We start from the raw sequence: 21,160 nt of genomic DNA, 5'->3' as shown, positions 1-21,160 counted from the left end.
TTTGGAAATATCTCTCTCAGAGGTATCGTGGAGATTTCTTTAACCCATTTTGAAAGGAATCTTTCTTTCCATAAACACAGACCTTTCTGGTTTCTTCTCTAACAAGGTTTTTATGGATCCCAAGAGTCCTTGTCTTACTTTAATTTTCTAGTTAAATTGTCAGTCCAAACATGAAGAGCAAGTAAATGCAAGTGATACACGAGCACATACACACAACTGTATTTTGCCAAGCTAGTATCTACAGAAAAGGAAACAGGCATGGTTGAGAAGGAAAATTACTCTGGAAGAAAGATGCAGCAGAGAATAAATTGCAGAGGTGCAAAAGCACAGATTACAACAAAGTAAAAATAAAACGGGATAGAGGAAGCAAACAAAAATAACAGATCCTCCACTACTGGAGGTTGGAAAGGAAAAAAGCATAATGAAACCATGAAGATCTGATTGCTTAGCAAGAAGGGAAAATATAGCCAACACTAAAAATTAAAAGGGGGAAGGGTTATAATCAAACACAGAACAAGTCTATTTGATTGTAATAAACCGCAGACAATTGCTTGCAGATCATAGCCATGCTTGGACTTAAACATTGCAGCTTTACTCTTGAAAGACTTATCTTTCTCTAGAGGTCTTGAAAAGCCTCTACAAATCATTAAGTTCCTACACCCACAGCAGTGTAATAGACACAACGCTACGCACATTTTAACAAAAACAGAACAAAGAGAGATGAAGCAGGAAATGAAAGGCTTAACTGGAATCACAATTTGCCTCTTCATTCCCAGCCTGTGCTTCAGCTGTCGGTTTACAACCTCTCTCCTATTGATCATCATTCAAAGATTAATAGGCCTGAAGATTTTGATTACTCCTACATATACCCAAGCTCATTGTTACTAGTTTAAAATCAAACCAATCTAATGAACATTTTTTTTTTCATATCAAAGGCAACAGGCAACATTTAAGGTAGCCCTAGCATATTCCAAGCATACATTGTTTGTACGTCAGCCTGCTCCAACATCCGGGAAATGCCTTCCCTGGAAGCTGCTTATTTGTAGCTGCTTCACCCTCTAACAAAAGTAGTATCAAAATCAATGTTACCATCAGTTTGGAACAGTTTCTTATGAAAATTGGACGCCCACCGTGTTGTGCAATGGGGAAGAACAAAAAGGAAAAACATCCCAGATGGAAAAGATCATATACAAATAATGTAGTATGGGAAGGTCTACAGCTTTTAAAAGAGATTTAAAAGGTGTTCTATATATATTTATTTTTTTTAAATAGAAAGGTTAAAATATCCCTAATGCAATAGTCTATGTTCAGATATTCAGTCTATGTGCATCCTTGTAGATACACATGTATTTCAATAATGGCAACACAGGTCCCATAGGAAGTTATTTGTTAACGTATACTCACATATACTTCACTGTGATCAAAGCGCTTTTTCAGATTATCGATGAATGAATCTTCATTAAGTGGCTCTAAAAGAACCATATCTCCCACCCCTATCATGTCATCTAAAAGTGACGTCTTGACCTCCATTTTGGCCATTTTCTCCTGCAAAGAGAGAAAGGAAGAAAAAAAAGAGCAAAGTTAGCTCAAGATTATTCTAATTATTCACAGGCATTAACCACTAATACTACTTAAGATTCACAAGTAAAAACCCATCAAACGACACTTCTTTAAAACAGTTTTTCTAAGTAACATTTTAAAAGTCATTCTATCTACCCAAGCAGTTTATGCAATCCCAAAACTTTTAAATCTGACATTCGATAATGTCTTCCAGGTCACAATACATTAAATATGAAATCGCATGAAACAGCAGTGAAGACCAGTGGGCACCACATCCAGATCTTTTGAATGGCTTTAACGCAACGTGCAAGTACGCACAAACTCGAGTTTACCAAAAGCTCCATCAGCATCTGTAGTGCGTCAAATCAGGATATTGAGGAATCTAAACCCTAATCTGAATTTCCTTCTCCTCCGTACCTGCATTTCTCCAATCTGATCAACGTTTAAATGGAAACCAACCAAGTGAACTCACTCAGAGACAAAACCACACTATTTTATCTGAATTCTTGAACGCCATACTCTAAGGTGCCTGTATTCCAGTGTACTGCTGCTCTTGGTTATTAAATTATTTAATTTTCCAACAGACTCGATCAAGTTATGTATTTATTTGTAATTTTATTGCTTAAGAGAACACTGTAGCCCAGGAGCAACAATCCAGCTGGTGAGCAGAGACCGCATGTACGTAACTGGAGCGGCAAAAGGCAGAAGCAGGACTAAAACAGCAAACTGGGATCAAACCAAGTAACCAACGCCGATAAAGTAATTCAGATGAAGAAGTCAAGGTGGAGCCAGAACTCAATACCAATCTGATCTTCCCAGCTGCTTGTCCTTCCGATCCAACTGTTAGAGCAGATTAACCGAGCCCTCTCAAGAGCTCCAGGCACATGGACACTGCTGTCAGCATTCACAGTGAGGCTCAAAAATGAACGTATTGGCAGTGGCTGCCAGCAGACATAGAACCAGAGGTGGGGCAACGGCTTTGCTGACAACACAAACCAAGAACCAACTACTGCACATCTGCACTTATACAAAGCAAAGAACTTGACCAGCCAGCTGTAATCTCTTTGCAATTAAATGCTACCAAGCTGTCACTGCTCCCCACAACACTGTAGCGCATTTTAAGTATTTTTTCCTCATTTTTCAAAATGTCTTGTAGTAGTTAGTACTTCATTCAACCAGCATTAACTCACCATTGCAGCTATCCATCCAACAGCTAATTTAAAACGAGTGAAGCCTTTTATCTCCGGCTTGTGTCCACAGCCACCGCATGACTGTGTGCCATTTGGTTTTTGAGCAGCGAGTGACATTTGAGGGACATTAGATCAAGACTTAAGTCATGTTTGATGTTTTTCCAAATTCAACGAAGAGAAGCACAGCTCCCCAGGCAGCTAAGGGAAGCGCTACAACAAGATCCCCAACCTGAACCAAGCCTGGGAATTACTAGAAATTCACATGGAAATGCAAAAACAGTGATGAACTATGGTAACCAACCAAAGCTGAGTCAACTCTGCTAAACAAACAAGAGAGTATTTGTTTTAAACACAAACATTGGACAACTCTATTTTTTAATTTTTAGAGAAAAGGTCTTTCGTTCTTAAAAGTTCACCTCTATGGAGCACCAAAAAAATATTTAAAACATTCACAAAATCCTTCCAGAGGTATCACTTCAATTGATGCATCCCATTAAGAGAAATTCATTAAACTAGCAGTCTTGCGTCAATAACCTAATTACTTCCCAAACAACAATTCATGTTCACATCGTTTTTGAAGGCTGAAAAAAAAAAAGTTCTCCTCAAGTATGGAACTTATTTGAACTGGGTTTGTAGCCAAAAAGGAAAAAAAAAAAGGAAAAAAAAAGCTAATATAAAAATCCTAATATGGGCAATTGCAACCTAAAATTTAGGTTCTAAATAACATACCTCATCTACCATTGTGAAATTACATACCACCTACCACACTTCATGCATCACTGCTTGGGAATTTCAAGACCCAGAGCAGCCAGACCCATCAGGAACACTCTGGCATCCCCAACCTCAGAGGCACATATTGCAGAAGAGGTGCACAAAGGCACCATGTCTACAACTAAAAGCTGAATCAGAAAGTTGTCTGTATATATTAACTCATCTATATATTTAAAAAGTTAAATTTTATCGTCAAATGATTATTTTCAGCTTTTCTTCCACAATAATTTAGAATTATATGATGGTAAAAATATCCATCAACTTGAGTGCTAGAAAATATTACAAGCGTAGGTGATGAAGAGTGGACAATATGCCCAGACATCTTGTTTAAAGCTGAATTGTCAAAATCATTTGCAAAAGCTTAGCCTTGGCAAAATATCCATTAAATCAACCTCATACACTGGTACGTCACGTCACTGAAGAATATTCTGCCCTACCAATGCCTGCCACCACCTTGGTGGAATCCAAACCGAAACCCTATTCTGGTTTAGCTAACAACAAAAGATAACCTGGCAAGCTCCTAGGATAAGCTGGTTGCCTACTTGCAGTAATAAGCAGGAAAAAAGCACTGTCAAGAAAAGCCAACAATGTTTAAACACATTAAACAATTAGATTGAATTAATAAATAATTTAACCTACTAGAAGAATTTAATAGATTAATATATACAATACTTTCAAAATACCAAATGCTAATTTTAAGAGTAGGTTTAAAAACAACTCAAAAAGTCAGCACAGTACACAGTTTAGAAAAAAAATCTTGATATAATTGCAAGACGAAACTTCAATCAAGATTTTCCGCAGTATGTCACTAAGTTCAGAAACACTCCAAATCCACATCCAAGTATCTGGATTTGCCACATATACAAGGGTGTCTGGCAGCTGGAAATCTTCGCTCCTCAGTCCTGGTGAGCACGTTCAGCACAGTCTGGAGAGCTGTACATAAAAGTAACCGGCTCCTACCTCTGTATGTATTCTGGCATCCTTTAAGAGGATGAATGTTCCTCAAGAACCATTTTCAAGAACAAGGGCTATGAGAGGATGGGACCTAAACACGCACTCAGTGGCTCGGGGACCGGTAATGATTAAAACCACAGCTGTGCTGGTTAGACACCAGCAGACAGGAAATTAGGTTAGAGGAAAGAAACAAAATGGGTTATGTCCTTTCAAACAAGGACATGTTTAATTTTTTCACATGAAGGCTGCTGAATGGGAAAAGGTTTTGGGAGGGAGGGAAGTGAGGCTCTGTTTGAACTGTGCTGTAATTTCTAACGGGAAATTCAGTAGAAACAAACAAAAACCTACACGGTACTCCCTTGATTTACCTAATACGTGGCTTTTATGACTGTAACATGCCATTTTGTTGATATTAAGCAAAACAGCAATATTGTATAAAGATTACAGCTGTCAATTATCAAAATTTTAATATGGTAACAAATTATCTCAGACAAAAGGCAGAATTTTTCTAACACTTAGAGCCTGCAAATCAGATTCTTCCTCAAACATTTCCTGAGCTCTCCTACACCCACTTACCACTTGAGTTTTCTTCCAAATTTACCTTCCTTATCCCTAAAGCAAACACTGGCAGCATTTCAGAACATCTCTCTTTTCTCTAGTCGTTTGTCAAATCTCTTCCTCCTAGCACTGGGCTTACATCTAGACATTGACTCAACAAAGTAAGAGCACTTTCAACGCATTTCCATCCTCAGCAATTAAAAAAAAAACAAACAAACAAGGAAAAAAAAGATTATACTGTAATCCCTCAAAGTTTGACCTATTTGATGTTGGACAACGAAGGAGCTTTTTTAAAACACGGACGGCTCTGTCTGCTGCTTGTAATGCCTGGGAGTGCCATACTGAGCTCATGGCCAGCTAGGCCAGCTGAATCTAAAGCCTTCCTCTCCCTCTTGGCCACAAATTAAAAATTACTCTGTTACAGAGCCATAGCAGTCTTATCATCAGCCAACTTGAAACGAGAACTAGTGACAACTATAAATAGAGGAGGATACAGAGAATAGGCAAACCCTCCAAAAGCCTTGTACAATTACATTCGCATTCTGCTACGGGGGAAATGAAGTCATACCACATTTCTGGCTTAGCACTACAGATCTGCCCAGGTTTTTCCACATCACCCTCGTTCGGTCGAACAGGAACAGCCATCACCTGCATCCTGAAGCCATGCGGTGCTCAACACCCGGTCACGTTTGCTGCGCTGGAGTTGCCAGTGGCAGCAGAGGTGGCTTGCGTGGTTTGCTGTGGCACCGCAGGCAGGAGTGGTACATGATAAATACAGCAACACCAGTAAAAGCACTCCTAAGAAGTAAAATGCATCTGCTGACTCTCCATCTTTCCTTTCTTTTCCTTTGGCCAGTGTCTGAGTACCTTGTGAACTCATTTCTGTTCCTCCCACCGAGCAGTACCGCAGCCCCACTGAACAGATCAGCATTTTCCAGGCTGAGAAAGTTCAGAGTCTGGGGCTTTTGAATCAGATAATGTTTGCACCAACTTACCTAGCAAGCAGGGCCTATGATTTGAAAGCCTTGTGCAACTTCTCTTTACTTTCTGGAGGCACTGACCAGTACTCACGCATACCACATTCCCCGAGCAGTTAACAGCAAATAGCTCCAGTAAATTGCACCAGTAAAACGTAACACTGCAGGGTCCGTTTGTATCGAGACCGCAGGAATGTTTGCATTAGGCATCAGCTCAATGGGAATGGCTCTTTAGCAACATCAGATTACTGCAGAGCTGTGCTCCAGTAACTGCAATTTAGATGACAAAAGATTTTCCCAAAAGAATCCAGTAGGAGAAATGAGTACTGTGCTGGCTCGTGCTGCGAAGCCCCACACATTTCACTACAGCCTGTGCAATTTTCAAGGAAGAAATAGGCCACTTCAAGTGCTGCTGAACAAACAACTGCAATCCCATGAAGCAACATCATCTTGTAGTAGTTTAATGATGAAGGCTCAACTGCAGTTTAGAAGAACTGACGGCGCAGTAATTACGCTCCATTTGTAAGCTTACAGGAGGATCACTGGGACATTTTATCCTCCTGAAACAAACAGTGGCTTGAACTTTCTTCATTAACATGGAGAGATTTGGTTGTTATTGCTGGGATTCTTCCGGGACTGTTTGTGGTTTTTCACACCAGCATGGTTACAATCTCAATTAAACAGTAATCAGTTGTTATTGGAATCGCCCAAAAGTGAGAGAGATGCCTCCTCTGTGCCTCTACCATATCCTTGGTGAGCCCACACATCACACTCCTGTCACGTACAAGGTGCGCTGGACTCATCACAACAGGGAAACAACGGAGGTATATGCGCACTGACACAGCCCTGCCCTTCTTCTCTTCCCTACTACAGGAGGAATTCATGAGACCTGAGGAGGGGAAGAGGGGCTGGGTTTGCATTTCTTGAAGGCTGCTTTCTGCTATGCTGGCATCCTAGTTCAAATAGCATTAGCTTGGACGTTTCCTGCTGTAAGAGACTGTGGGGTACGGCTTTTCTACTATTTCTACTTCATACTCCCAGCGCTACAGGTTTTCAAATTACTTCTAATGATTGTTTTGCAACCACAACACAATAAATGTCACCAGTAATTAAACTCAGGGGCTAATCCATCTCCTAAGTCAACCTGCAGCCTTGCTGTAAAGCTGAGCTGGCTTGCTCACACGGTCACGCTAGCTTTTGGGAAAGGCATTTTGTTCCTGCAACAGTGCTAGGGCAGCCTTCCTCAGCACCTGCTGAAATAACAGTCTTAAAATAATCTAAAGATGTTTGGAGCTCCATTTTAGCTCTGCAGAAGTTCCTTTACATTTTGGAATATATTGGCAGGTTTCAAAGATTATAGGCGTGTAGTAGCCTTTTCTGGCTACTCTGGAGCCTGGAAACTTTTTTTTTTCCTCCTTTAAATTACTTCTGTTTTACAGTGAGAACACCTTTAGCATTTTCTGTGCATCTGGAAATTAGGTCTTCACTAACAAAGCTGTTTTGCTGTCCAGAATTCTGGTCAAATTCCCACTGACTTCAGCAGAAACAGGATCCACGGCGGTTTCTTGCATTTAGGCTTTTCTTAGTCATTGTCTAACCACACAGTTTTATAATCACTCCAGGTCCACAGCTACAGAAAAGGATAAAATATTCAGGAGGAAAGGGGAGTCTTCTTTCTGTTCATACCTTGCTATGATTGTCTTAAATCTTTCTCAAAACGAGGGGCAAAACGTGAATGTAAAATCAGAAGTTGTCAGAGCTTCTGCCTTCTTCCCCTAAAGGCTGCATTTCGAAGTGACAGTGTTCTTCATAGAAGCACATTTTTAAAAGTTAGTTGCTAGTGCAGGACATAAACACAAAGAAAACAGCCTCATTCTTTAAAATTAATTAATTAATTAATTAAAAAATAGCTTTTAGTGCTGGAGGAGCAGGGGATTGCCTTTTGAACCGGTTATCTTTATTTTTCAACCTACCGCTTGAAATCTTCTGCCTATTTTTGGGATACTGCCCAATCCAAAGGTTAGGTTTGCATAGCTGTTGCAGAACAGGGGCGTGAAAAGCAGGGCAGCACTTATTTATTTTGGGGGATTTTCTTTGTTTGCTGTATGTGACACAGCAGAAGCTTGTTACCACACCAGAGCTTGCCTTCAGAAGATACCCCCCAGCAGATCCTCACAAAATACTATATGGAAACAACCAGCTTCCCAAAGTCAAAACACTTCTTTCAAGTGAGGTTTCACTCCTCTGGGAGCAATCCAGCCATCAACAGCAATCCGCATCTTTAATTTCTACTTGTATTATTGCAGTGTTTTTGCTTTCCTTTTGACGCAAGCTGCCAGGCATGGAGCAAGCTGCTGTGTCCTCCAGCGCACACAGAAACCACACATCCCCACTGTAGGCAGAAGAAATCTGCCCATGGTGGGGAAAGTGGAGTAAGCAGCAGTCTGCTACGTTGGTACGAGATGCCTTAAAACCAAGGGGTTAGAGCAGAGCGCATCGTGATCTTCTCAAATGTTCGTGTGCACTCCGTGCTCGGCAGTCAGTGACAAACCTCCAAGATGTGCAGAGCGTAAAATAACAACAGGTCGCCCTACAGCTCGCCACCACTGTCCCTCCCGCACATCACTTTCTCTACAGCAAAACACTGGGGTTTTTACAGAAAAGTAGTGGGGAAGGACATCAAGATACCTGGATACAAACGTTGCAGGAACAGGAAGCAATATTTGCCCTACCCCAAGCTAAACAAGCACCTATTGAAGGGCAGAGGAAGCCCACGTAAATTACAGGCACTGTTAGATGTGTTTGCTTGTCTTAGGTGTGGAACATCCACGGTTTGGTCATTTTTCATCCTGAGGTCACTTTCATTAGTTCACCTGAAATCATAGCATAAAAGCCATCAATTTTTAAGTCAAGACATCACCAGCTATACCTGCGTATCCTAGTGCTTACTAAGAGGTATCCGGGACAACGTGGGCAGTTCAGAAAGCTGCATTTCGAGTGATCACTCTGCTCCAAACATCCACGAGGTTAGAAGCCAGCATACAGCTTTTTTACTGAAGTTCACATTTTCCATCCCTGTGTTTCAGCAGGCACTACCGTTGGGCTGGCAGTTTTAGGATGCCAAAAGCCCCGTTCACAGCGGGACACCTGCAAGCTTCCCCCGGGTCTGGAATCTGCTGCGGGGTACGAGGAGCTCCGGCTGCACCCTTGCTTGCCAGAAGATTTACAGGGGTTTCTCCCGGAGTGAACTTGGTTTCAACACAGCCTCAGGCTCTTTGATCACTCAAGGTAACCTCCAGAGTCCTTTTAACTCCCGCGGCCTGACAGCTGGTAACTGAACAATGACGACAGCAGCTCTATCTGTTCTGCACGTTCGAGGCTGGTGCCAAACCCACCGTCTCATACAACTGTGACTACTGTATGCTACAGCTTCTCCGGAGTGCAATTTTTCAGTCTTCTCATGTTTCATGAGAAACAGTGCCTGCAATATGCCTAATTTCTAGTACTCATGGTCAGCAAATATCCGCTTCTTGCTTGTCCCAATGCTCTTGGTGCTTTGTTTTGAAACTTAAATGTGTTTTCTTTCTCCTTAATCTTTCCTTTCCTACATCACAGGAAAATATTTAGAGAGGACCTTCTCCCACTCCTCATTTTGGATAAAGTAGACCCAGGATTTCCGATGCTCCTCTTGGTGGCTTCTCCATGCCCTGGCCCACCACAGCAGCCCTTTTCTGCTCACTCTCTTATTTGAGCCCATCTTGGCTGAACGGGGTTAACCAAGGATGCAGAGAAGATGTCTGGTACATCGTGGCAGCAATATTTCTTCACCATGACCAGGAATATTCCCTCCAAGGAATAGGGATTATTTTCCATTTCCTTTTCCTTCTCCAAAGCTTCGCCTTGACCAGCACTACTCTAATTTACCCTGTACAACAAAAGTCAACTGCTCCGATGGGCACAGACCTACTGACACACAAAAGCTGGGAGACTTCTTCAGACTCTCAGTAACCAGATGATAGTTTAGCCTCTATGTTTAACTACTCCCAAAAATCATCTCTGCCCCTCAGCCACCACCATTTTCCTTCTGACCTCTGTCTAAGCCTCCACTGACGAAAAGGGAGAGGAGCTGATATTTCTGCTACGAGTTAAGACTTCTCAGATATTCCTTCTGTCATGTCTGATAAATGTGAGTCCCACCAGAAGAAGCCTTCTCCGCACCCAAAGAAGCAGCCCTAGCAAAGCTGCTTGGCAGAGAGTTAACCAGTCCCTGGAGTCCCAGAAAATAAATGGACCTCTTCGACACTCAGCCAGCATCTCCAGCACCCCTCTGTTAGGCAGCTTATTTGTTCCTGGGAGGAACAATGGCAAGGATTAACACCAACTTCACTCATCTCACCAGCCTTCCCAAAAGCAGAACCAACTTCTCAACACACTGCCACCCAAAGGGTCCTGTGCAGGAAGGACTTTAAGGCTACCTCTTTGAACTAAAAGGGCACCATTAGCTTCTGCAGACACTCTGAACACGAAGGCATCACAACACAGGGGTAAGTGCAACTTCCTTTGCCCCTGCTTTTACAAGATACAGAACACAACACTTTATCATCCAGCGTTTTCCCTGTTTCCTTTCAGAGGTGCAATTTTTCAAAGGTCAGCAGGCAGGATTAAAATACAGTGTCAGGACATTACATATGATGTATTGTGCATAAGAAACAGTTACCTTCAGGCCAAGCCTTTAAAAAAGATACTCAGACACCACTGCTCTCTTGCAGATACAAGGAAAAATAGACTCCACAAAGAAAATGCAAACTTCCTATAAGAGAGCAGAAACATTTCAGAATGCAATTGCTCTGTACCTGGTTTTCTTCCGTTGTAGCAACTCCTGCAGTTTAATTTTTCCTATTCCTAATTCTTAGTACCCTTGGCAGCACTTTAGAACATACTATGAAAATCATGGAAAACTACAGAAAAAGAAGCAGGGAAAGAAAAGCAAGAGAACTTGCATACAGAGCATACTTGTGGGCCCAGAAAACTTGTACCACTGCTGACCAGGCTGTGGTCACAAACTTTTAAAAATTGTTTTCTGCTGACAGTGGGAAAAAACGAGTCTCACCCTCAATGACTGTATCTGGAAAATAAAGAAACCTACAGCAAGTAATTCCCACAGTAACCCACCGAACCTTCAGTTACTCAGCATTTATTCCTCTTAATTATCCCCTCTCCCCTTCTTCCTATACGCTTTTTCCTGGTATCTTTACTTTTCACAGAAAAGATCTTTGTGACAGCAGATGTTCCTCTCCTGCGCTCCTTGGGACTCTGATATTTGGCTTCCTTGTGGTGGGCCTTCAGCTTGTTTGAAGAAATACCAAGTCTAGCTGCTTAGGCTTGACTGCTTTCAATACACGAACTGGAGTATTAGTCTGCACACAGGTTTTCCGCTGGATGGAAAGGTGCTGCTCTTGCTGCTGGGGCCCACTTCTCCTGCTAAACTGCCTGCCCAGAATGATTCGCACAAGGGCTTGCATCTGAGAAGGGGACTCGGTTGGTTGTCTTCAGCTGTGAAACTGGATTTTGGAACTTCACTCTCTCCCAGTGAAACACTTCCATCACTGCAGAGAGTTTATTAACAGAACTGAAATACACCAAGAAAAGGACAGAAGCATGCTTGCCAATGCCATACCGGACATCTCACAGTAACAAGGAGTTGAGAGAGAAAAGTGCTAACCCTGTCTGCGTGGTTTTCTCTAAAAGCTGTGCGCTTACATGCAAAAAGACAACCTGGATCGGCCTAGCCCTGCATTTGGATGATACATCAGTCAAAAATGTCAGGTCTGCAGATAACTCCAAAGACCCTACTGTTACTTAAAATCAAGGTAAGTAAAAAGCGAGATAAACAGCTTGGTTTTACAATAGGGTTCTTCAAACCAGGAGCAAAGTATCAAAACCAGAAGGACTCACCGAAAATGGCCATGCATGCCATAAAAGCACATTCCAGCTCTACTCACAGAAGAGCCTGTCACAGGCCAGGCTGGTCCCTGAGGAGCAAGCCACGCATTTCCCAGCCCACCAGATACAGCATGGGACTGCAAACACATGATATGCCAGTGGCTCCAGGATGTGTGCGTATGTATATATATGTGCAAAAGTGTGTGGAAAAGTTTTGAGATCTTCACCTTTCTCTTCTCTTACCACTCTCTCCCAAGATGGGGATAAAGTCCAAAAGCAAAATGGAGAGATCCTGGCCTCCACAATTGGTTCAGACACTGAAGTCTGGAGTCATGAAAAGCGTAAGAGCAAAGCTTTTACAATCTACAAGCAAGCTGGGACACAGCTGTAACGGGTGAACGTTTTGCAACTGATGCTCAGACCCACCAGGAAAAAGACTCACAAACTTGTGCTATTCTGGTACGCTCTGCAACAGATATCGCACAGCACACAACAAAGAGCTGCAGCTCTTCCCAATACCCCATCAACACAAAAGAAAAACCTCTCTTTTTTTTTCACCCTAGGAACTGCAAAACAAATGAAAATTAATGTTATTTTTTACTGCTTCTTTATGACAAAGCGTGCCTTGATGTTAGTTTATACATCAGAAATCAAGCTCTGGTTTCCCTCGTTCTGGAGGATGTGAATGGTGAGGTTACATAAGGGTGTAATAGGAGCTGTTACTTCCTTTCCCAGTTGAAGAGAAAAAGCTGTGGATCAGGTTACAGACTCAAGGGCTGGTCATCACTGCTGCAGCCTTCCCAAATTTTGCTAATAATCCTCCAACAAACAAGAGAAGCTGCTTAGATACCTCTTATTTCAACATACAAAGGCTCTGAGAATTTAAAAGACTACATATATAGCTATTAGGGAAAGAAGAAGAAAAAAAAAAAGCCTTTATTTTTGTGTTTCATCAAACTCAGGAAATTCCCCAAGCTTGAAGCATACAATCACTCAAGTCACCGCTTTCCATTTCAGTTTGTTCTTCATTAGCACAACAAAAAGGATGAATGAAACATAAGGTCAGATTTACAGGACAGCCTGGCATGTAAGCTGCACTAAACACATGGAGCACACCACCAGAGAGTTTAACTTAGGCCGGTACGTTCACATTTGTCCCAGCTCTGACCACACTGAGCATGCAGAGGGAGGAAAGGCAGTGTCCAGAGTGGCCCACGACAGCACTAAGCTGTTCTCCAAACTGCTCCGCTTGCTCTTTCCTCACCTTCCTCCCTGATTCCCAAGCCATTGCTACGACTGCTGCCGAAGGAAGATGAGATCAGAATCCAGCATGAGGAATTTCTGTTCCCACAGAGCTCAGAGAAACCGGATGATCTCAGAGGATCATGTGAAGAAAGTCCATGACACTTCCATGAGGCAGAATGTCTACAGTGTATTGCCAGCAGTTTCTTAAGAGCGCACAGTGGGAAAAATTAATGGCTTTGCTTATGTTTCCAATTTCTCTCTCCCACTTCCTCCTCTCATTTGCCAGACTTTATTCTCCCTTCCCCCAGAAGCAATTGTAGGCTTGCAATGTACATTTGCCCTTCTAAAGGCAGTGCAGCAAGTCTTGCACAATGTTTGAAAGGGCTAACACATATAGTTAAAAGTGAACTCCCATGCCCTGGTGTTGGTTTCTTGCCATAGAGATGGGATGGGACGGGAAGAGAAGGGAAGAGAAGGGAAGGGACGGGAAGGGACGGGAAGGGTCTGTGATGTACAATGCTTTAATGAGTTCTTTCACCCTCGCCTTGTGGACGGCACACTCGATCCTCTTGTGGCGCCCATACAGAGTCAGAAACCTTCACAGTGCCCATCAGATACACCACCTAACCCCACACAGGTGTTCTCAGAGACATCTCCTTTCCTAAGGACAGCAGAACTTGTGCTAACCTAAGACTTGCTGCACTTCTTGCAAGCACAAGATACTTGCCGCACCATGGCACAAGCCGATCCGAGCGGTGACCACAGGGACTAACGGCGATGCCACAGCCACGACACCTCAACACAGAACCATGGCAGAGGCAGCACATGTAGGCACTACATTAAAGATGCTTAAAGCCAGGTCTGGAAATAAGAGCAAGCCAGGGATGAGCATTGTTAACTTTACGGTGTTTGAGAGTAGCTGGGCACCCGGCTCCACCAGACGGGTCCCGCTCCTGCTCCCCAACACCACACTTTTGGGGCAAGCCTGGGTTTTGTCCCGGGGCTTGACAAAGCGCCGCTTCATCCAGGGATGGACGGACGGGCAGCCCTCACCCCCGTTAGCAGCACGGCAGTCGGACGCGGCTAACTCCTGCCCCGACGGCCGCACCACGCAGTCAGCCATTTTACCTCCCCGCCGGTGCCTGCCGACCTGCCTGGGTCGCTCGGTGCCGCCCCGCGCCCGGCCACCTCCTGACAGAGCCGCCCGCAGCCGCGGGACCCCGGCCCAGAACAAAGGCTCCCGGCCGCCACCCACCGCCCCGGCCCCTCACAGCCCCGGTACCTCCGCAGGCAGCGGCTCCCCGGCGCCTCCCGCCCAGCCGCCGGCGGACGCGGGCCCGCAGCAGCCGCGGGGAGCGGCCCCGCCCCGGCCCGGCCCCAGCCCCAGCCCCAGCCCCGGCCCCGGCCCCGGCCCGTGAGGGGAGGAGGAGGCGCCGCCGCCGCCCCGAGCTCGCAGCGCCGCCCGGCGGCCGCTGCACGGCTCGGTACGGCCCGGGGCTCCGGTGCCGCTTCAGTCTCGCCCGCTCCTTCCACCCAGCTCTCCAGCCCACCGTGCTGCTGCGTTCTCTGCCAACTAACGAAGGGAAAACGATTTTAATTCCTTTTACTCCAAACGTCAGTGAAAGTTACCTCAGAATTCTTGTTTCTGCGAGGAAAGCAGTTGCTGGCCAGCCAGCGCTGTCTGTAACAGCGCACCGCACCACAAGCCAGGGACTGCAAGCATCTCACAGAAGTGCCTATTTCACAGTAAAAATCATCACAAGTCATTGCATTGAAAATTAAATTTTCTACCTCGGTTGTTAACATTGTCCACTTCATCCAAAGAAGAGGAAAGTGCAGTGTCGCTTTCCATACAGGCTCCTAGCGCTGCGCTTCAGCAGGGTTAACGCTGGCCACGGCACGCGCTTCGAGCCTGTTCGACGCTGAGACTCCTGTAAATAAGTGTCCATCCGTAACAGCTGCTGCTTGGCAGCATTTATAACACAGGCAATATTAAGCATCCTTGGGAGGCTGCCTTGTCCTCCAGGCAATGAACCCAAAATATCCACCGTTCCCCCACTCTTCCAGCACTCCATCCCCGCCTTGTTTCAGCTCTGCGTGAAAGGTATCTCATTACCCATGCTTACTCTGAGGTAATTTAGCATTGTCACTCTTTATAAAACGTGAATTAGCAGCCTACTGCTACACCTTACACTTTTTGCTTTGTCCTGGCTCAATAAGAAACATTGATCCTGAAAGCCTTTTTTCTTCTTTCCCTAAAGCAAGCCAGTGCAATATAAAGGCTATCACCACTCAAACTTGGACTTTTTTTTGTCCTTTTTACTACATCTGCTGGACTACCACAATCACTGCTGACACAGCCTGCAGTAAATTAAAATGAAAAAAAAAATCTGAAAGACATGCCCGGTCACAGAGGAGGAACCTGATCCACCAGGCAGAGCCTGGGAATTCTCTTCCTTAAGGAACGCAAGGGCTCCCTTCTGGAAACCAAATGGTATGTCCTGGACCACGCAAGAGATCAGGGATAATCTGTACTCAGCACACAATCAAGTCTCTTTTGAATGCTAGGTATGACCTCGAGGATATTTATGGGGGATTTCCAGCCACACTGCATCATTAACCGTGCCCTCTTTAGCATGCACGTGCCATCTGAAAAGGGCGCAGGCAGAGACTACATCTGGCAGCAGCTTACAGCAATTTTAGAGAGAGACGTGAACTGGATGCCTGGTTTGTAGCTCCCAAATCACAGCCTCACCAGAAGCTGTGGCAGACAGCCGTGTAAACCAGAGCAGGCTACAAGCCGCTCACTTAGAGATGACTGATTTGTCTCTTTCTTTTTTTTTTTTTTTTTGGACATTTCCACCGCCTAAAGCCTGCTTTGCCAACCCGAACCAGCAGGAACAGAGATGTCCTCCTGCCGCACAGCCCACTTCACGCAAGAAAGCAGAACCCATCCCGCAGCCAGCTGCCGAGGCAGCAACCCGAGAGCCACACTGCGTCTGTGTGGCTGTCACTGTCCCCCAGGAGAACTGCCCTGCTGTACTCCTCAGCAAGCAGTCCCACAGCAGCCTCCTGGTGCTACTGGCCTTTGAGGAGCATCCTGCAGCCCCCCAGGACATGCCCTCTCCTAGCTGACTGGCTGTCCCCCTCTCTTCTAGCAGACTGGGCGTTTCAAGTGGCTTGTCACACCTGGGCTGAGAGCACGGCTCTTGGCAAAACAAAATCCAGCTAGCATTAACACTGAGGCTTTACTTCTTCCCGGTCACTCACCTGCTGCTGGGTCTGCCTGGAGATGTGGTGTGCTGCCCTTCTCGCTCTCTTCTCCTCTCTGACCCAAAAACCCATCTAAAATATCTTCCCCCACAGAGACCACATTAACAACAAAGCTTTTGCTTCCCACAGCAGATTAAAGACTCTCACAAAGCAAGCAAGATGGTTCAGCTGTGGTCAGTCCAGCTCACTCTAATTTATGGTACATTTTTGTACCTTTTAAATCTGAGCGCACTGCAGGTTACAGACCTTTTCCTGAAAAGCAACAGCAGCCTAGATCTTTTTTTTTTTTTTTTTTTTCCCCATGCTTTTAAGTTCTGTCCTGAAGGGGGGGACGGACGATAGTTTCTTGATTACAGCCTTAAGGGCTACAGAGTTTCAGAAGGCAAGCAAGTCAGATACAAAAACAACCAGAAAACTGGCCATTCCTCAGATCGCAAGGGCACATCTGTGGAGATTCTGGGTCCCATTTTCACTGAGAAACCACAAATCAAGCACACAGCAGTCCTCAGTTTTATCTACAGCAATATCTGGCAATAAGAAGAGCAGTAGTTAATGCCTAGAAATATTTCCTAGCCAACCTCACAGAGAAAAGGCACAGAAATGCTGAAGCAGAAACTTTAAAGAACAAAAATAGATCCACTGTGAAACTTAATTTCTAGTGTATTTGCAACAAGGCAGCATAGTGACCCAGTCTCGGTCACATTCATGGCTCCACAGTGAGGCTAACTCACTAGAAATGCAGAAATATCTAAAACACTGCTAGGTAAAACTGGATGGGAGGTAGAAGTGCTCTCAAATGCACTTAGTTGGTTTAACCATGCATTTAAATTCATTCAATAACATAATTACCAAGTTTGTACGTAAGGTAGAATTTTTTAATTTGTAACTTAAAATTACCTTTCAAAAGAAAATAAAATGAGAAAACAAAAACTCTTATTTTCCTTGTTCCTAGGAAAACAATCTTTGTTGTTCCTAATCTTTCTTTCAGATACCAAGGATAGTTACTGATTGACATGATTTATTATTTCATACTTGTTTGGATATACAATTCTCATATATGGAGAGAGAAACCAACTACGTAAGAACAAGTTATTCCTATTCATAAAGGAGGAAACTGAGTGAGCAAGAGTAACACTGCCCCCTCCCCGCCCCAACACAGCAAATCCTCGACAGAGCTGACAACACAACTTAGACAACCACATTTTTAATCTCCCTCTTTGCCAGAAGACCAAGCTTTGTCACTGTTCCTATATTCAGTAAGAAAATTCTGCAGGCTCACAAAATGTTGCCACTATACCTCTGCTCTAAATCGGTGGGATTGAGCACACACTAGAAGACTGTGGAAATACACCCTCCAGCTGTTATGACGCTTTCCCAGTTCCACCAAAATTCAGCATTTGTAGGACAACTACAAGAAATCTTGCTCTAAGACTGAGCATAGAGAGTTAACAGCAATAGCCTCTGGCTTCATTTGTCATGGCAAATGGGCACAGGTTTGAGCTCTGCCTGCATACCAGACATTCAACAAACAAGCTGCCAGTGGCCAGGAGAATTCTGGTTTTGTGTCTGGTGAACTAGAAAGCAAGGACTTCCTGTGAATACAGCTCATCCTTCACTCACCTGTGGCAAATGGAATTGCATACAAGTTAGAATGAGTGAGGAGTGGTTCTGTACAGCCACATCTCCTTCATGCTTTGGAAAACATCATTTAATTCACTGCTGAGATAGATCATCTGCTTTCTCCATCTGTGAATCTTACAGAGGATTGTATTCCCACCTGTCAAAACACTGTCAACATTCATTTTTGCCATAATGTCTCTGCTTTTTGCCAAACAGGGTCTTTTCCTTTTTGTCTAGTGGCAGCAATGCGCCTTCAATTAGCCTGTCATTTTTCTCCATTGCAGCTAAGACCCACATAGGACAGCCCCAGGGTCCAGACCTACCTATTGAGAGATGAGGTCACCCCAGGGGACATTTCCCCGTGTGTTAGCATTAAGCACAGGACAGCATCTGAGATGCAGCACTCACATTTTTTTCAGGCTACATCAGGCTTGAAATCCGTTTGGTCCTTGACATAAGCTACCAAAGTCTCCAAACTAAGCTTGTACACTTCATGCTAAAGGTCTTGTGATAGCAAAGAATCCCCCTGGTGTGGACGTGGCTCAGTTCCCACCTTCTCACACCACACGCCAGGCTCTATCTAGTGGCTGAGTGCTTCCTGCACATGTTTGGGACCCTCACAAAGTATACCCGGAAAGGTGCCCTTGGTCATTGCAAACACTAGCAAGATCTTTACATTAGCACAAACAAATTAAAAGAGCAATACATTCAAAGTTTCATTTCCCCAGTTGTTTCCTTTGAAAACACATTCCTCAGTGTCAAACTGCCCAAACGGCTCTGCTTTTCAGTTTAAGAGTAAGTACATCTATTACAATTCAGAAAAATGCGGAAAAGAGAAAGTCGAAACCACAAAAGAAAGATGAAGATCTTCTGCCACCCCCATAATTCTGCAAACTTGGAACGTATTTCAAGAGCTTAAGGAAGAGTTTGACCAGAAGCAAAGTGTGCCATTTCAGACTTCCTAAATAATCCTTTCTCCCCACACCCAAAGGATTGTACTGTTGATGTTGGGGAGTAGGAGAAAGTCCTGTTTTTGCAGAACAAATCTTTCCTCCTGCTGGAAAAAAAAAAAAAAAAAAAAAAAAAAAAAAAAAGCCTTTTTGGAGACATAGTTGAATGCATCCCTTCACAAACAGCCTCTGAAGCAAATAATAAAAACCGTAATTTAGGGAGGGAAAGGACCCAGTGCTGTGTGAGATTCAAGAGTCCTCAGATTAGGTGGTAGGGTAAAAAAACCTTCATTTTGAAACCATATAACACCAGGAAGAAGAGTTTCTTTGTGTACTGGAAGACAAACATTACTGGTAAAACAGTTGCACTGCAATCTCTGGGCACACAGTGGAACACAGCCTGAAAATACTTGCAGCAAGATAATTGTGGATATTCTTGTCTCATTGCATATACTTTTCACGAACTCTTTGATTTTATAATGTGTTTCTGTGGTTCCCCAAGCACAATAGATGTTGGTTTAATGACAGAGTTGCACTGCACTGAGATTTCTAGCCACACGTAACATCTGCTTGTGGGGATTCTCCCTCCTACATGTGTACAAACATAGCAAAGACGCGGCTTTATGCTTTGTATGGTCGTTTGTCCTTCAAGACTCTGGTTAAAAGGAAAACATTTTCTTGGATCATGGATATTGGACCAGGACTACTGTCGCAAACAAAAAATTACGCAGCACAGGTGCTGGAGTAGAACTGTAGGTATATGCAAACTTCTTTTCAGAATAAAACCAAGCAGATTATATTAATAAATCCTGCACATCACATACTGAGGCTTAACAAGTTGCTGCACACTAATGATCATTCCTGTGTGGTAGTAGGAAATAATGTGGAATTTCTACAATACATGTATCAAGATTTCTAATGAGGAGTTATGCTTTACTATTATTTTTTCCATTATTAGAAGCAGGTCTGATATTTCCACTAGAATTTGAAAAAGTGAAAGCTGACAAAATCTTACAAATGAAACCAACAAAATATCATGGTGGAAAAGGGGTTGCACAGAAGAATAAAAGCCAATGGAAGAATAAAAGAGGATGACCTGGGTCTTTAATAAAAGGCTGTGAAATCTTAGCACAGACCTTATAAATACTAATACTGAACAGTGTACAGGTAATTGCATATGAGGAAATTATTTTGCATGTTTCCTTTAATAATGTACAATTCTCTCACCTTACTGATTTTCTTAAAGAAGAGGTTAAATGGGAACTGACGTTGCAAGTATTAAAACCTTTTTGACTCCACACAAAAGCGCAGGCCGATGAAGAATGCAGTCAAACTCCTTGCTGGCTATTCATAGCATGGTAGCAACAAAGGAAGCATATAAGTAACGGGGAGAAGAGCAGCGTGGAAAAATAAATGGCTAAAGAGCTCAGAAACAAAATGTTTCTGGAAGTTCCCTCCTAATCATTTTTGTAAGTCTGAGAGCTTTCCACTTCCCCTGCTTTCTAAAGAAAAGCGATCAACTTACCTCAGGCACATAAGGACAGTTTTATTTCCAACTTAATTGCAAGAAAAGCCGGCGGAAGGTAACCCAGCTATGATGGATGTGACTGCACATGCCAGACAGACGTTGCCAGCATCAGAGTTCTTCCTACGTTCCCCAATTGTTAACTACTCACTGGAGATCTTGTGTGTTTTATGTGCAGAGAAATAGCAATTTCTTTGTTCTCCAACTTTATTACAACATAGCGAACTCTTTAGGAGTGCAATTTTTTGCCAACAAGAAGCAAATTAATAACACATGTATGTGGCACATTTCTGCTTCCACCACAGGTGAGTGCAGTGCTTGTAAGAGATGCGATCTGCAGCCTTCTTAAACCAAGGACCTTGGATCTAGCCCCGGCTACGGCACTGTGAGCCAGCTGCAGCTCTACTGCAAGAAGCGAGGCTACAGTGATGTAACTGGTGCCTCAGCCAGACCTTTAACTCTATCCAAATAGAAACGGAGCAAACATCAATGCAACTTTCCTATGCGCTGCCCTATTATCTCATCATCAATGCACTTACTCAAGCTGTTACACTACCTGCTTCAATCCAAGGGCTTACTTCATTAAATGTCAGC

At 43.7% G+C, this 21,160-nt stretch overlaps 1 protein-coding gene across 5 annotated transcripts in view; it reads right to left on the bottom strand.

Moving 5' to 3' along the window:
• MYO1B (myosin IB) overlaps positions 1–21,160 on the bottom strand; it is a 179,283-nt gene that overhangs the window by 89,000 nt on the left and 69,123 nt on the right. For 3 of the 5 annotated variants that reach the window (XM_083842875.1, XM_083842876.1, XM_083842877.1), the window contains exons 1-2: positions 14,481–14,627; positions 1,405–1,545 (exon numbers count right to left, since the gene is read on the bottom strand). In XM_083842875.1, coding sequence (XP_083699001.1) covers positions 1,405–1,539 — 135 coding nt within the window. In that variant the 5' untranslated portion in view covers positions 1,540–1,545; positions 14,481–14,627. Of the gene's footprint in view, positions 1–1,404; positions 1,546–14,480; positions 14,628–21,160 lie in introns of those variants that run through there. The other 2 variants (XM_083842874.1, XM_083842878.1) reach the window with 1 other exon arrangement.

This window comes from Anser anser (genome assembly GCF_964211835.1).
Source record: "Anser anser genome assembly, chromosome: 6".
NCBI lineage: Eukaryota > Metazoa > Chordata > Aves > Anseriformes > Anatidae > Anser > Anser anser.
The sequence above is the reverse complement of the archived record's forward strand: the minus strand, read 5'-3'. Positions and strand labels throughout refer to the sequence as shown.